This window comes from Drosophila innubila (genome assembly GCF_004354385.1).
Source record: "Drosophila innubila isolate TH190305 chromosome 3L unlocalized genomic scaffold, UK_Dinn_1.0 0_D_3L, whole genome shotgun sequence".
Taxonomy (NCBI): Eukaryota; Metazoa; Arthropoda; class Insecta; order Diptera; family Drosophilidae; genus Drosophila; species Drosophila innubila.
The window spans coordinates 5,333,691-5,349,948 of record NW_022995376.1 but is presented as its reverse complement, the minus strand read 5'-3'; the positions used below and the strand labels follow the sequence as shown (position 1 = coordinate 5,349,948).

Below are 16,258 nucleotides of genomic sequence, written 5' to 3'. Positions count from 1 at the left end.
TCACTGTCATATTTTTCCATACCTACCCCTTAACATTTTTTCAAAAACTTTGAGCTCTCATAACTTTTTCAAAACTTAATCGATTTTCAAGCGGAATATCATTTTGCTCTTGGCTTGGCCTTTTCATTCATTCTGCATTCAAATTATTTTAATTTTGTTAACAGGGAAATTATTTCCTAACTAAGTCCAATAACTTATCGGGCTACCCTCTGATATATACATATTATATAGGTATATTTGTGTTAGTTTGTCTGCAAGGTCCAAGCCGGCAAGTGCTTATCCAAGTGGCTGTGGCAATCCTTTAGCCAGTTGTTGTTGTTGTTGCGGTTATAGTTGTAGTTGTTGTTGTTGTTGCGCTTAAGTGGAACGTGGTTTGCATTGTGCGCGCTGTCAAAATGACGCTCGTCGAGGCTCGAAACTCGGGGCTCGACTTTGCAGCGCATGCGCAACGTGTGTTGTTGCTGTTGTTGTTGTTGTTGTTGTGGCACTCTCTGGACTGTATAGTAGACTCGGCTGTGTGGCAGTGGCACCGTCATCGCCATCGCCACTGACTGCTGCTCTGTCTCTGTATTTGTATTTGTATCTGTGTTTGTGGCTCTGTTTCTGGCGCGCGATAATAATCTCGACTGCGCGTTTGGTTATTTTTTTTTATTTTATTTTTATACTTTTTTTTGTTGGTCTTACCCCTGCCACAGCTGCCGCGTCAGGCGTATTTCGGTAGCTGCTGCGTAAATTACCTGCATGCGGACGTACAACTGGACAGGTAAACACACTCCACACACAGACACACACACACACAGTTACACTCATACACACACACATTGTTGGTAGACAGCAAAAGAGACAATCGACTCACGCGTCTGCGTGTTTATTAGAGGCCCCCTCATAAATCCATGACAAATACGAACCAACTACAAAAACAATATGTTCCACATTTACTATAACCTCTTAACTTTATATCTATGCACTTAATGCAGTTCATTTGTTAAAAGTAAAATTTATAATTAGCTTAGAAATTATATTTAAAGTGTTTGCCAAATTTAAACTCTTAAAAGTTTCTTAAAACTTATTCAAATTTTTTAAGGAATCTCTCTCTTCTTAATTAGTTGTAACATTTTAGATATTTGCTAAGCTTTTAACTCCCAGAACCTTATTAAACAGAAGCCCATTACTATATTTAATCTATCCCTCATCAAGCCATGATATGATATGAAAGAAAATGTAAAATATTTGATTAAAAATTTAATTTAAATATATTTAGAATGGAGCGTGATTTTTGTAATTCACATGACTTTCATAAACTTTTTAATATAATCTTAACAAAAAAAAAATAATTGAAACTATTTAGTATTACAAAAAAACTGAAAACTGAAAAAAAAATTAAAACTTTTTAGTATAAAGAAAACATATTCTTCCACTGTAGGTTAAACTGATTAAAATTGATTAAAAACGATTAATTTCGTTGTAATAAATAGTTTAAAGAGACCTATAAAGTTTTTCAGTTCTTAACTAAATAATCTTTCTAGAATTTCAAGTTCTATTACCTGTCGACTCCTCAGATTGTTATTTTCAACAGATTAATTCTAAAAATGTAGTTTATTTGGCTTGAACTCCTAGAGAGAGTTCCTTACTCCCCACTTTCCCTACTTTATATTTATTAGAATAACATAAAAATCTCAGAAATTCACTGTTAAGCTGGAGCGTGATGCTTTGGTGTGGATAACAACCTTCAAGTGTTTTTATGGGCTACCTTTGGCTGTTGTTTATGCCAGTACACTGTGCGAAAAACTATATCAATTTGCCAGACTCAAAGTGAACTTTTTATAAGCAAAGTTGTTTTTCAAGAGAGCTCTTTGAATCTCTAGCTTGATTTTAATAAAAGTATTTCACTTTCATTACCATTGCCCAGTTTTTTTTCGCAGTGTATGACAACAGATTGCTGCTCATTTGTCTGGAGCGGCTCAGACGCAAGCTTTGCGCACTTCTGGAGCACTTCAGCTGCCAAAAGAGCCCCAGGTCCCAGGTCCCAAGTTCCAAGAGGGGGAAGCTCTCTTCTCTCATATTGTTGTTATTCTTCTTGACGAACCGTTGTGCGTAGGGAAAGCAGCGTCCCTACAGCTTCAAGATGATCATCTCAAGAACTTGTTGCTGTAGTTGTTGTTGTTTTTATTGTTGTAGACATGTGCAAAAGGATAGTTGTTGTCTGTGTGTGTGTGTGTGTGTTGTGACATGGATTGTTGGAAACGGCTTTGGGATCGGGATTGCCCTGCCCTTCAACATATTCTGTGGCCGCGTGTCGTTGTCGTGATCATGCTGGCTACTGCTACTGCCCCTCTGCCCCCCTCTCCCTCTCTCCTCTCCCCTCTGATCCTCTGTCTCACTCCTTGCCCCTCTGCTGGCGTTGTTAGTGGTTGTTAAACAAGCGAAACGTTGTGCCCGATAATGATCTACATGGGGGAACTGAGCCGCAGTTTAGCGTAGTGCGAACAGATGGTGCAAAAAAAAATATTTAAAAAAAAAAATAAAGTTTCGCCACAGCACGAACTGAAACTGAAAATCCTGGCGGAATAAACCAGGGATCGCAAGTAAGAGTTTTGATTTAAAAAAATGCAAACTTGAAAGATATAAGCTTGAAATAATCCTGGATATAAAACTTTTTAAGGAAAAAATTAATTTAAAATCTTATTTTTGAACAAAATATTAAATATAAAATAATATTCACATTAAAAAATTTTATTAAAAAACTATATTATAATTAAAATTTGTATAATAAAAGTTTAAAATCTTAATTGCTTATAGAAAGTGGATATAAAACTTTTCTAGGCATATTCATGGAAATAAATTTTTTTATTCTTCTAAATAAATTAATTAGAAATATTATTTTTGAACAAAATATTAAATATAAAATACAATGCACAATAAAAAATTTTATTAAAAAACTATAGTATAATTAAAATTTTTATAATAAAAGTGTAAAATCTTAAATGCATATATAAAATGGATATAAAACTTTTCAAGGAATATTCAAGGAAATAAAAAACTTTTATTTTTTTTAAATAAATTAATTTGAAATCTTATTTTTGAACAAAATATTAAAAATAATATAATATTCACATTAAAAAATTAATTTGGAAACTATAGTGCAATTAAAATTTTTGATTATAAATGTTTAAAATCTTTATTGCAAAAATAATTTTATTAGAAAATTTTTAAATTTTATTAAGAAACTATAGTGTTATAAAAAAATTTTCATAATAAAAGTTTAAAATCTTAATTGCATGCAAATATATTTTTATTTATTAAATTAACTAGTTCACAAAGCACATTTCAAATTAATTTATTGATAATAGTCAACAAGTAGCTATTTTTATTCTTAAAAATTATAGTCGCTATGGTCCCTGGAATAAGGCAAAGTTATTTGGCATTGAGTAGTCTCTTTGGAATGGGATTCCACAGAAGAGAACAACACAACTGACACCCGCCCGCTGTGCGACTCAAGTGCGTGTCCTTTCCAAACAAAACAACGAACACAGGAGAGACAGGAGACAAGAGACAAGAGAATCGAAGTCGTATTGAGAATTGAGTAGCGACACGTTGGCAATCATCAATCACTGTAAAAACTGTAGAAAGGAGCAAAAACTTCACGCCATTCAGGAAAAGAAATACAGAAATTCTGCGTATCCTGTCGTGTCCTATCACGCAATGAATGTTTGTCTTGTCCCTGCCCTTTCCCTTCCTTGCCTTCCCTTCCCTTCCCGTTGAAAGTCATTAAAGATGCGCACAGACATTTGAATGTCGACCCTCTTGAGTCTAACAATGAAAATGAAGATGTGAAAATGCACGCTTTCCCTGATTGCCTACACACATACATATATATACACACACACACATTGTTAAGGACTTGTAAAATATCACGTAAATCCAATCACAAACCGTGAACCTTCCAGTCGAGGATGAGATTGAGAATGAGAATGAGGAATGAGGATGAGGCGCAGGCGCATAGACCAAACGACGCCTCTCCGTCAATTCTATTGTCCTTTCTCAAGTGGCCCGACCCCGCCCCTGTTGTGTCTAAATGAATTCCTGGAATGACTCAAACTCAAACTCATAGCGATCCTCACTTTGCTCTCTTTCAGGTGATTGATATTGATCCCTTCTGGCTGCCCACAACCGAGGAAGAACTCATGCATTTCGGCGAGAAGGCCGACTCCGCGAATCGGGCCAAAGTCTACATGGACAGTGTGCGACGTCGCAAGGGTCTCTTCGTGGATGAGCAGGTGGTGGAGCATGCCGAGAAACAGCGCACGCTCTCCAAGAACAAGTAGACAGTGGTGAGTTCAAAAATGCTATAGTATAAAAACTATGGCTGCGTTCAAAAGCATACAATAATAAATAAAACGCGGCAGTCCGCGCTAGTGACGAAAGCAGCAAGAAGGGTGCGATAAAAATAATAAACATTATAAATCAGGAGCCGTAAATAATGATTGTTTCTTTTTTTTTTATAAAAAAGACACCAACTTATAATTATCCTGGAAAATAATGATTTGCAACAATATATTTGCATATCCTTATTAAGGAGTCACAAAGCTAACCCCCAGTACTATTTTTAAGTTTTATTTGAGCGAAAAAAAAAATCATTTTTGATCCTCATTTTTGATTTTTATTTTTTTTTTATCAATATTAATGATTATTTTTTATTTTTTTTATCAAAAATACTGATTTTTTTTTTTTTTTTATTAATAATACTGATTATTTTTTATTTATATTTTTTTTATCAATAATAATGATTATGGTTTCATAAAATTAAGTTTTATAAAATTAATCAAATCTAATGATTATTCTCGATGAAAAACATAAAAAATTTAAATATAATCATTACCAAGTTATTTTTATAATATAATTTATAATGATTACGGTCCCTGTTATAAATAATAATTGTAATAATAAATAATAAGGCCAATATTGTAAGCGCTTTTTGTTATTTGTATGAGAAAGTTGAATGCAATTCTCAAAGATTGTTTCCTCCATAACAGGCTGAATAGAATCCTGAGCCTGGTTTATATTCTTTACCATACCCACCAAAAAAAATTTATATAATAAAAATAAAATCGGTTTTTTATTTATATATATCTTTGTGCTTAGTTTCGTAATTAATAAATGTGGTTTACAATTATATAAACAATAGCATAGCATCACAATCAGCGCATTCTAACATACTATTTTTGTGAAGCATTTTTAATTATCATAATCACAAAATTTAGGCATCATGACTGTACATAACTCTCGTTGAGCAGTGTAAATTTATATGCATAAACGCATCTTTTCGTTAATAAGTGATGTTCTTTGTTAAAAGGACTTAATTGGACTCTTGATCCGTTTTTCTGGGCTGGGAATCCGTTGTGGCAGCCTCGCTGCTGATCAGTACACTATCATTCTCCTCCACGATGGGCACGGCCAGTGAATTTCTACCGAGTATAATGTGGATGCAACTGCAGAGAGAAAAAGAGAGAAAGGATTATAAAATGCAATTTTTGGTCAAGCCCATCAGACTTACAGAATCAGCACAAAGACGGCCATTTGGGTGCCAATGGTTAGGAGAAAGACGCCTCCTCCATGGTTAGTTCGGAGTGTGGCACGATAGATTTGTGAGTAGCAAACGCCGCTGATAAAAGGCACCGCATTATCGCAGACCGAAAGCAAGGCAAAGACCTTGCCACGCTCCGATTGTGGCACAATCTTGGAGGTCATTGAGCGTATCATGGGACCAACAATAGGACCCAAGCTGCAGACCACAGCTCCAGCATAGAAAAATGTAGGACCAGGTGCAAAGTAATAAAACAAACGGGCAATGGCATGTGCCCAGGTGCCAATAAAGATAATGGTCTAAGAGAAAAAAAACAAAATCAGTTAAGAAAGTGTCAGTTATAATAAAGAGCCTTACCGTATCACGCCAGCCGAGCAACTTATTCATCACAGGCACCGCCAGCAGCATCATGATGACAAAGGCCGAGGATTTGAAGGTCTTGAAGGTGCTGTAGGAACTCACTTGCCAGTTGAACTTGTCGAACGTGTAGAGATACAAATAGTTGCCCTCATCACGCTGGAATGTGTACAGTGCCATGCTGATCAGCAGGATATACAGGAAGCTGCGTCTATGGCCCATGCGAGGCTTGAGAAGCACACTGAAGGAATCCTTCACATGCTGCTTGTCAAAGAAGTCCGCCCAGAAGCCACAGCAACCCAGTTCCTTTAAAGAACGCTGATTGGGCGTCGTTTGCCACTGTAAAGAAAAATAAAGTAGTTGGGATTGGAATTTACAATATATCGACCCTATGAAATTATCGGGACTTTTCTTATCATGCTACTAAATCATCATCATATAAAACTGTACTATTTTTAAATGGGAGCATTTCTTGGAAGAATTTGTTTTTTTTTTTTGCCGAATATTTTGATTTTCATAAGAAATTTTTCATAGAATTATTTTTAAATAACTGTTTTTATTTGAAAAATGAATCTCAGTAAAATTACAGAAAAGTATTAAACCCTTCTTTGTAAAGTTCGTTAACATAATTAATATGAAAAATTTTTATAAAATTGTTTTCATACGACTATAAGGAATACTGTCATACTGTAATAAGGAATACCCGAAAAAATCAATTTTAATGGTTATTTTAAGGCTTTAATTTAACAAAAATAAAAATTAATTAATCTTAAATAATTATAAAATGTGATTTATAAAATCAAGTCTTTAAATAACCATTAAAAGTGATTTTTTCGGGTATTAATGATATTTTTCCTTTATAACTCAAATAAAAGTTTATAAGCTGTTAACAGAGATATTGAAAAAACAAAAATTTTGGTACATTCGAAACAAAAATTTAACTTATTCTTCTGGTTCATATTATATGTTGCTATTTTTAACAATATTCATTATATTCGATTCCTGATTTTAACAATTGTGTATATTTCGAAAATGAATTTCAGTAAAAAAACAGAATAATATTAAACACTTTTTTGTAAAATTCGACAACATAATTAATATAGATTAAATATAATACCATAATATTGATATAAATAATACCTTACCTTGAGGGCCAGGACAGTGTAGATAATTGCCAGGGCCAACAAAGAAGCGTTAACTGCAAACATATTTGCATAGGACTGATCGAAGGCATTGTAGAACAGATATGAACCCAAAGCAACTCCCGTTGGCATCGCTGTCAAGTAAACTACATCCAGTATGGTCACCCTAATTGTGCGCTGCTGCAGCGTCGTTATGTCCGATATGTAGGCAAAGCAGGAGGCAAATATGGCCACATCCGCTCCAGTCAATGCCGATGGCAGTGTGGCTGTGTAGATGATGTACTCCACCGGCCAAGTGGGCATCTTGGCATTGACCACCACCATGGAGGAGTAGATGAACTTGCCCACCAGTCCCATGAGAAGCGGCAACTTGCGACCACGTCGATCCGAGAAGGAGCCAAGAAAGAGAGCGAGTATAATGGGAAATACATGCGCCGAGATGTTCTCCCATTGATGAAACCAGGCTGTCGTGTCCAGCGATTGCTTCTTGTAGGCTTCGTTTTTCGGGTCGTTGATGTTGTCACAGATCTCCGCCGTGAAATTGTTGTTCACCCGACACGCCTTCTGCAGAAAAAAGTTCTGCTCGACCACGGAGGTGATCATGAAGGCGAACATGTACAGGAACATGGTGGGCTCCACGGATATCGAGGTGATGCAGTCCTTCAGCCATTGGCCGCAGCTGCGACGCTCCGATTCAACGGCGACGGCATTGCTGCTGGCAGCGCTGCTGCTGATGCTGGAGCGTCGGGCATTTTCAGTGCCCTCCTGAAAGTATGCAATGACTTTTTTTAAAATCAATTTCTGGTGTGAGTTGCTGAGAGCACTGAGCGCGTATCAACCATGCGAGTGTGAATGGAAGAGGGAGCGCGAGAGGAAGAGAGTGCTATCTTCGTCTCCGCAGTCGCAGTCGCAGCTTAGCAGGCCAGCGAATCAGGCGCAGTTTCGTCTGCTGTGTTGGCAATGACATTGACTCTGCCTGCTGTCAAAGTGAGAGAGCGAAATCACGACGACAACAAGCAATAAAGCTTTTTCAAGAAGCGGCGTCAAAGCATGCTACGCCGTATAACAACAAAACAGAATTGAATAGAACAGAACAGAACACATGTTATGCCGTCGGCGTTTTCTATTCTCAGAGTCGTCACTCAATGCTAATCATTCAATATTGTTATGCATAATTCGATTATATTTATTTAAAACATTGTGTGTTTATTATGAATAAAGGCGATAAGCATTTCCAGCCGACACATGAAAGGTGCATATAAATATATATATATATATATAAATGTGTGTGTGTGAATATTAATTTTGTTTACAAGACAAGCTTGAAATTTCCGATATTCTTGTTTCATATGAATAGTTGTTGTAAAATATCAAGTGCAGCATACCATACGGTTTTTTAAAAGCAGCTGTTGTTGTTACTGCTGTTGTGGTTGTTGTAGCCGCTGTTGTTGTTGTTGTTTATGTGGTAGTTGTTGTACGTAATCGACACCATAAAAAAAAATAATGCTCACTTATCAACACATTTCCATTTCCATTTCGTTTGAGATTCAGTTGATTCAGTTTGATTCGATTGATTTGTACTCATTGAATTTAAATGTGGCCAGCCACAAGTCACATTTTATTCACTATAATTTAGTGACACTTTTAGTTAAACCAAACAAAAACAATAACAAACAAAACAAAAAATGTAAAAAAAAAAATAAAACGCCGCTCAAAAGCACTCACCTCCGTTGCGCTCATTTCGCTTTTGCGCTCTGCGACGCTTTTTGCTCTCGCTTGCTCTCAAATTAGATTCAGACGAGTAGCTTGCTCTTTGCCGCTGGAAGTGTTGTTGGGCCAGGGGAAGTTCAGCGGGTCACTTTGTTATACGCGTCAAAGCTTTCGGCTGCTCGCGCTCTCTCTCTCTTAGCAGCCTGAAAGCTTTTTTGTTGTACGTTACGAATTTGAATTTGGTTGTCTTTGTAGTTGAAAATTTTTTAAGTTGATTTAAGTTTATTATAATTGTGGTTTTTTGTTAGCACCGTAGACGGTTTATCTTTTGTTTGTTTTTTAAAGCGAGTTAACTCACTAATTGTCGCATTCTAACACTTTATGGCACTTGTGTTGGGGTTTTTTTTTATTGCCAATTTTTGTTATCACGGCCTTAAGGTATTTAAGCTTTTAGCGTTAACGTCTAGCTAAGCGTTATCCGCTTAGGTCAAGACTGCGTCAACGATAAGAACCAAAAAGAACTTCAGCCAATTGGGCAGACATTGAAGTTGCAAGTTAATAAATAAATAATAATCGAATCTTTATGATACGATAACTGTTGCCTGGCATCGAGCACTGATTTTAGTGCAAACATTTATGGCCCTAATCATTTGGCTGTTAGCCAAAAGTATTATAAATAACTTTAGCACTGTTTGTAGTTGCAATCTTTGTCACCTTCGTTTTTTCCCACTTATATAAGATCGTATCAGATTATACGTCTCCTTAATTATCACTATTAAATCAAGTAATCGACATTTCGATAAGAATTATCTATTACAACCCAATCGCGTCACGTATCTGAAGACAATAAATGTGCATATTCCTTTTTATTCACTTTTAAAGAAAACTTTACTTCACTGACAGATTTTTATTACGAAAATCTGTGCATGCATTTATTTAAATTTTGCATTTATAAAAATAAAAATAGAGTTATCTGATATTGCACTTTTTCTATATTATCACAGGCGATTTATTAGTTAAGCACAATCCTCGGAATTTGGCACCCCCCGCCAAGCTGGTGCTTCAATCTATAATAATATTATAGATTATTTTTATACCCGATTACGAACTGCGCGGTTGAATCGTGCTCATGCAACTGCCGTTTACCGGAGCTGGAGTATTGTTCTTATACACTCCTTATCAGGCATATTGACTCTGCTTTAACTGAGTGAGATACAAACAGAGCCACAATTCTGTTTGTATACATTACTCTACTTTCATTTGATTGCTACATTTTCTTGTTGCCTATTATTAATCCCCACTTGTTATCTATGTATCTTATTTAACAAATTTACATTTTTTCTTTTATTTTCAGAGGCTAAGATACCAACAACATACATTGTATTGTTGCTAGATGTCATCAACGGTTGTTGATTTTGGATTAAATGATTGCGATTTATCATTCCCTGGCATGAGATATCATCAGCGTTGCTAAAAAAAAATTAAATAAACTGTTAACTGATATTTAATAAAAATTTATAAATTTTTCTAAATTGAGTGCATACTCTTAGGGTGGGTAATTTACACAGCTTATATTTCTAAACGGCATGCCTTTGGGGGCACTTGAAAGATAAGCTCTTAATTAATCTGCAGCATACTTTTGTGCGTTTCCGTAAATTACTTTGGTAACTCGTACAGCATACTTTCTAGCGGTCTTCTAAAAGTCTGAATGCTTTTAAATATTTCACAGCATACTTATGTGCGGCTGCTTAAAATGCGAATATTTATTTTACATGTAGCATACATAATGCTGAAATTCGCCGGGGCGAATGGCAAAAAATTTTCACATTCATTATGAATGAGCCAAAATGATCATTCGGATTTTGTACTGAAATGAAGTCCACATTCGGGCCGAATGATGAAAATGGCGTCGAAGAGAAAGAATTAGATGATTTCATTTAGATTAATTTATTTATTTGGTACATTTTTTTAATTTTCAATGTCTTCCTTGACGTCGATGAATAAAAAGAAAATACGAAAATATTGATCTACAAACCAGTTAACCTTTTAATATTTGCTAAATTTGGAAAAACTACAAAAAATATATATGTATATGTACAAATAAATACAAATATGAAAATATATGCTAAAAAAACGTTATAAACTCAATTTTTAAAATGTTATGTGTAAAAAAAAATTAGCTAAAATTATAGCACTTAGTTTTATTAAAAAAAATGGAATAGAAAATTATAGCATTATTTAAAGTGAAGCGACCAAGTTAAATTCTAGTCAAAATTTCCATAATTCTGCATTTGCTTTTGCCAATGAATATGCGAATATGCTGAGCAAAACAGACGAGAGAAAGAGTCAAGTCAAGCCATTGACGCTTTCCCGTTGCGGTAGTTTCCCGTTGCTGCTTGGCTGCTTCACTGGATGCGTTTGGCTTGGAGGGCTTCCCTTTGGATAGACGGTCGGACAGACGGACAGACGGACAGACGGACAGACGGATGGCTGGTAGGTAATTCGAAACGGAGCTTAGACTGCGTCCCATACGCTTTTGGCCTGGCCAAGACTTGGGCGGTGAATAGCCAAAGATGCATATGCCACTTTTTATTATTTTACTGAGAGCGACGTTAGTTAGAGTTAGACATGGCCTACAGGTCGCTGTCACTCAGACAGTCGCCTCAGTTGACATCGAGCTGCCGAACGCGTCGGTTGCGTCTTGATATAAACAAGAAATAGTTACAGATAGAGATACAAATACAGATAGAGATACAATGTCAGATACTGATAGCAGGCAACTGTTGGTCGATGTGCCGCATGATCAGCACGAGTTGCAGCTAGTTTCGGTTGGCCAGGGCAGCGGGACGGGCAGTGTGGATACAACACCGAAGCTGTCCAAGCGCAACAGCTCGGAGCGGAGTCTGCCGCTGCGCAGCTACAGTAAATGGTCGCCCACGGAGCAGGGGGCAACCCTGGTCTGGCGGGATCTGTGTGTCTACACCAATGTGGGATCTGGCCACAAAATGAAGCGCATAATTAACAACTCGACGGGAGCGGTGCAGCCGGGTTCACTGATGGCTTTAATGGGTGCAAGGTAAGTTGGGGTTAAATGGACTGTGAAGTAATTGATATGGCCAAGTGCGAAACAAGTTACGTGTGTCTGTTTATGACCGAAAATTCCAGTGATATCTGGGTTACGGTTAGTCCGATGCTCTTATCACACACATTCGGATAAACTGATAAGAGAGAGTTGGGAAGGCAATTAATACTAAGTAGGTCTATTGCACGCGTAGATCTTAGACTAATCTCAATAACTTGGCATTCACAGTGGCTCTGGGAAGACAACGCTAATGTCAACGCTCGGCTATCGCCAGCCAGGTGAGTAAACTAGTTGTGGATGCTTTCCACTGATAAGATAAGTCTTATTGGAGTTATCTCATCCACTATAACTCGCTGCCTCTCTGTGCTCCATAGCTGGCACTGTGGTTCAAGGTGATATACTGATTAATGGACGTCGCATTGGACCCTTTATGCATCGCATCAGTGGCTATGTGTATCAGGATGATCTCTTCATAGGAGCACTCACTGTACAGGAGCATCTCAACTTTATGGTCAGTCGTATACCCTTTTAAATTATACTCCCCCTTTAAACTTACTCCTTCTACAGGCTCATCTTCGTTTGGATCGTCGCGTTTCGAGCGAGGAGCGTCGTCTGATCATCAGGGATCTGCTGGAGAGAACCGGCTTGCTCTCTGCCGCCAACAGTCGCATTGGCAGCGGCGATGATAAGAAGGTTCTCTCCGGCGGGGAGCGTAAACGTTTGGCCTTTGCCGTCGAGCTGCTCAACAATCCCGTAATTCTGTTCTGCGATGAACCCACCACGGGCTTGGACTCCTACAGTGCCCAACAATTGGTGGCCACGCTGCATGAGTTGGCACAAAAGGGCACTACCATATTGTGCACCATACACCAGGTGAATTAATAGATACTCTTAATAATTTATTTTTATTTACTTGGCATCATTACAAAAATTTTACAGAAATATTAATTAACATTAAAAACAATATTTTCAATTAAAAAAAAATAACTTCAAACTTGTTATTAATTGAAATATATTTTTAGGTTAATATTTACTATAAAATTTTGCATATATAATCTTTAAAATTAAATTAAAAGGTGCAAAACGTCAGCTAAAAGCCAGTAGACAAAAATGTTAATTAAAACTACTTAAAATAAAATTGAAAAACAAAAATTATAATTTATAAATATAATAAAATTGAAAAATATGACCATAAAATTAAATAATTTGCGTTTCATAAAAAATGTTGCACACACAACTTAAAAGCTAGGAGCAAAACAGTATTTAAAAAAAAAGCATAATAACCCCAAATCTAATCCTAATCCCAAATTATTATAACTGAAAAAATACCCTTAATATTTTAATAAGAAATTATGCATAGTAAATATCAAGCTGAAGAAAAAATAATTATACAATTTCATGTAAATATTTATAATCCCTTCTCTAATCTTAACTCCTGTTCTTTGCAGCCGAGTTCACAGCTCTTCGACAACTTCAACAATGTCATGCTCCTGGCAGATGGACGTGTAGCCTTTACAGGTTCCCCTCAACACGCTTTGAGCTTCTTTTCGGATCATGGTTACTACTGTCCGGAGGCGTATAATCCGGCGGACTTTCTTATTGGCGTCTTGGCCACAGATCCCGGCTATGAGCAGGCTTCCCAACGCTCCGCGCAGCATTTGTGTGATCAGTTTGCGGTCAGCTCGGCGGCCAAGCAGCGGGACATGTTGGTCAATCTGGAGATACACATGGCACAGTCCGGCAATTTTCCTTATGATACGGAACTGGATTCGTTTCGAGGTGTTGCCTGGTACAAGCGCTTCCATGTGGTTTGGCTGAGAGCCACGTTGACGTTGCTCAGGGATCCCACAATACAGTGGATGCGGTTTCTGCAGAAGATGGCCATGGCTTTAATCATTGGCGCCTGCTTTGCGGGCACAACGGAGTTGAATCAACTTGGAGTGCAGGCTGTGCAGGTAAGGTGGAATGATTTCTTTGAGGATTCCTTGATGAATCATTCATGATTCCCTGATGAATTCCTTGAGGAATTCATGATTATCTAAAGCTGTCATCTATTTTCAGGGCACTTTGTTTATTATGATATCGGAGAACACGTATCATCCCATGTACTCTGTGCTTAATGTGTTTCCTCAGGGATTTCCGCTATTCATGCGCGAAACACGCTCCGGTTTATACACTCCGGCGCATTATTATGTGGCGAATATACTGGCAATGGTGAGTAGACCTTTTATATCTTCTTTTTTTATACATATAAATTATTTCTATGGGTTATCTTTTTTGTTTAGTTTAAAAAATTTAAATATTTTTTTTTTAGTAAAAAAAAGTGTACTGTTTGTAATATAAGAATACAGAAAAAAATGTTTTAGGCGTTCTTTGACTGTTTTAATACTGAATCTGTGGCATTATATACGCAAATATTTAGTACTTATTTATAAATTATATTCTAAATAATTTATACAAAAAAATACATTCTTAAATTGAATTCAAGAATTTTTAGCTTGTATTTTAGAATGCTATTTTATTCTGTATAAAAGAAGTAAATAACAGTGTCCTTAACAATTTCTCCTACAGCTGCCTGGCATGATTATTGAACCCTTGCTATTCGTGGTCATCTGTTATTGGATCACAGGATTACGTGCCACATACTATGCCTTTGGCGTAACGGCAATTTGTGTGGTGCTCGTGATGAATGTGGCCACCGCCTGTGGTTGCTTCTTCTCGACGGCCTTCAACTCGGTGCCCTTGGCCATGGCCTATTTGGTGCCCCTTGATTATATATTCATGATTACGTCGGGCATCTTTATTAAAATTAGGTGAGCTTCAGTTCGTTGGCTTAATGCTAGCACAAATATATTCATTCGCCCATTTACAGTTCCTTGCCAGTGGCATTTTATTGGACGCAATTTCTATCCTGGATGCTCTATGCCAATGAGGCGATGACAATTGCCCAATGGTCCGGCGTGCAGAACATAAGTAAGTACACTCACCTTCTTTCTTCTTTCCCTTCAGTTTCTTTTTAACCATTTTACTGTTGTCTTTCCTTAGCCTGCTTCGAGGAGAGCGAGGACTTACCTTGTTTCCATACTGGCCAGGATGTCCTGGACAAGTACAGCTTCAATGAGGCGAATCTGCAGCGCAATCTGTTGGCCATTTTGGCCATCTACTTTGGTTTCCACATCCTTGGATATTATTTCCTTTGGCGTCGCGCGCGCAAAATCTAAAAATCTCTTCGAAATTTCTGCGTATTTTAGTCCTGTTTATTCGTGTTCATTGCTGTTTATCCATCTGTTTACTGTAAATAAACTTAATCTCGTTAACAATTTCAATAACAGTGCAAAGTTTGTTTTTCTGGTTTTTTTTTATTCATTTTATTAACACATTTTGCAACATTTGCGACACATTTAATAAACATTGAATTCAACCTTAACTGAAAACAGCAAACTACATTAAACATTAAATATGATTTCTTCACTTAAATTGACACAATTGTACTTGAATATATCATTATACACATATATCATATATATAGTCCTACGATAGTGGATTTATCCGGTAGAAAACTTAGTTAAATTATAGTTTAAGTCTGCGCTAGTCAAAGAGAGTTTTACGGTTGTGTTCTTAACTACAATTTCTACTGAATTTCGCCAAATTAAAGCCAAAGTGTAATTGAGAACACGCCCGTTAACATTTGTCGAGTTTTCGAGTTTTCCAACTAAAGCTAAGTTAACACAAATCACAAGTTTATAAAATAATTCTATACATTTTCATTTTACAATAGAAATCACAGCAAGAATTGTTTTTTTTTATATTTTTTTAATTTTTCTCTTTTGTTTTTTTGAATTTTTTTGCTCTTTGGTTTAGTTCCGTTCAAGTTGTTTCGTTATAATATATTTATATATGTATATTAAATACGTTTTTTAAATATTAAATTTAGTGTTGATTTCAGCAACATTGAGATATACACACACTCTCACACACACACTCACGCAGTCCCATACATGCAAACCTATTAACATACACATAAAGCGTAATTAACTATTTGTTTTTAAGTTTATTTCATTGTTTAAATAAATCTCTTTTTTTGTTGTCAGGGTTGTTCCGATTTCCCAGTAATATATGGTAACAAAGCTGTATTTATTTTTGTGAAATGTTTGCGAAAGTAAAATTCGGAACAGCCTTTCGTATATATATTATTTATTTAACAGTTTTAAAATTGACAGAGAGTTTCGATTAACTGTAACATATTTTATAGCACTGTTTAAAGTTATATGTATTACATGTGCTTGATCGACTTGGCATACCCTGTAATTTATGTATATTTCGTTTAAATTCAGTTTCTTGTTCACTTTGCTGCCTCATTTTCGTGTTGCCTCTAATTCTAGA

General features: G+C 36.3%; 3 protein-coding genes across 5 annotated transcripts; 2 read left to right on the top strand and 1 right to left on the bottom strand.

Annotated features, from left to right (window-relative positions):
• The first annotated feature begins 4,073 nt into the window (after positions 1-4,073).
• On the top strand, positions 4,074-10,307 carry LOC117786459 (elongation factor-like GTPase 1). Its single transcript, XM_034624730.1, has 2 exons — positions 4,074-4,331; positions 10,148-10,307. The coding sequence occupies exon 1, from the start codon at positions 4,089-4,091 to the stop codon at positions 4,323-4,325; it is 237 nt and encodes a 78-aa protein (XP_034480621.1). The 5' UTR covers positions 4,074-4,088; the 3' UTR covers positions 4,326-4,331; positions 10,148-10,307.
• On the bottom strand, positions 5,126-9,942 carry LOC117786457 (proton-coupled folate transporter). Of its 3 annotated transcripts, XM_034624729.1 has the most exons (6): positions 8,809-9,942; positions 8,469-8,708; positions 7,087-7,848; positions 5,942-6,280; positions 5,555-5,883; positions 5,126-5,489 (listed from the first exon to the last, which is right to left on the bottom strand). In XM_034624729.1, exons 2-6 carry the CDS (start codon positions 8,469-8,471, stop codon positions 5,357-5,359), a joined length of 1,566 nt encoding a protein of 521 aa, XP_034480620.1. In that variant the 5' UTR covers positions 8,472-8,708; positions 8,809-9,942; the 3' UTR covers positions 5,126-5,356. The 3 variants fall into 3 exon arrangements, with proteins under 3 accessions (XP_034480620.1, XP_034480618.1, XP_034480619.1); XM_034624727.1 differs by lacking the exon at positions 8,469-8,708; XM_034624728.1 differs by lacking the exon at positions 8,809-9,942 and having other exon boundaries at positions 8,469-8,758.
• A 1,242-nt stretch (positions 10,308-11,549) lies between the features above and the next one.
• Positions 11,550-15,201, top strand: LOC117786456 (protein scarlet). The gene is made up of 9 exons (XM_034624726.1): positions 11,550-11,869; positions 12,104-12,153; positions 12,250-12,386; positions 12,443-12,748; positions 13,324-13,830; positions 13,937-14,089; positions 14,447-14,688; positions 14,748-14,848; positions 14,921-15,201. Exons 1-9 carry the CDS (start codon positions 11,550-11,552, stop codon positions 15,094-15,096), a joined length of 1,992 nt encoding a protein of 663 aa, XP_034480617.1. The 3' UTR covers positions 15,097-15,201.
• The last annotated feature ends 1,057 nt before the right edge of the window (positions 15,202-16,258 follow it).

Bases quoted from the DNA above. Each gene is read 5' to 3' on its own strand.
- LOC117786457 (XM_034624727.1), bottom strand. The intron at 5,884-5,941 runs GTAAGGCTCTTT...TTTTTCTCTTAG, and splicing joins TGCTCGGCTGGCGTGATACG to ACCATTATCTTTATTGGCAC. The intron at 5,490-5,554 runs GTAAGTCTGATG...TTCTCTCTGCAG, and splicing joins GCCGTCTTTGTGCTGATTCT to TTGCATCCACATTATACTCG.
- LOC117786459 (XM_034624730.1), top strand. From the start codon at position 4,089: ATGACTCAAACTCAAACTCATAGCGATCCTCACTTTGCTCTCTTTCAG.
- LOC117786456 (XM_034624726.1), top strand. From the start codon at position 11,550: ATGTCAGATACTGATAGCAGGCAACTGTTGGTCGATGTGCCGCATGAT. The intron at 12,749-13,323 runs GTGAATTAATAG...TGTTCTTTGCAG, and splicing joins TATTGTGCACCATACACCAG to CCGAGTTCACAGCTCTTCGA. The intron at 14,689-14,747 runs GTGAGCTTCAGT...GCCCATTTACAG, and splicing joins GGCATCTTTATTAAAATTAG to TTCCTTGCCAGTGGCATTTT.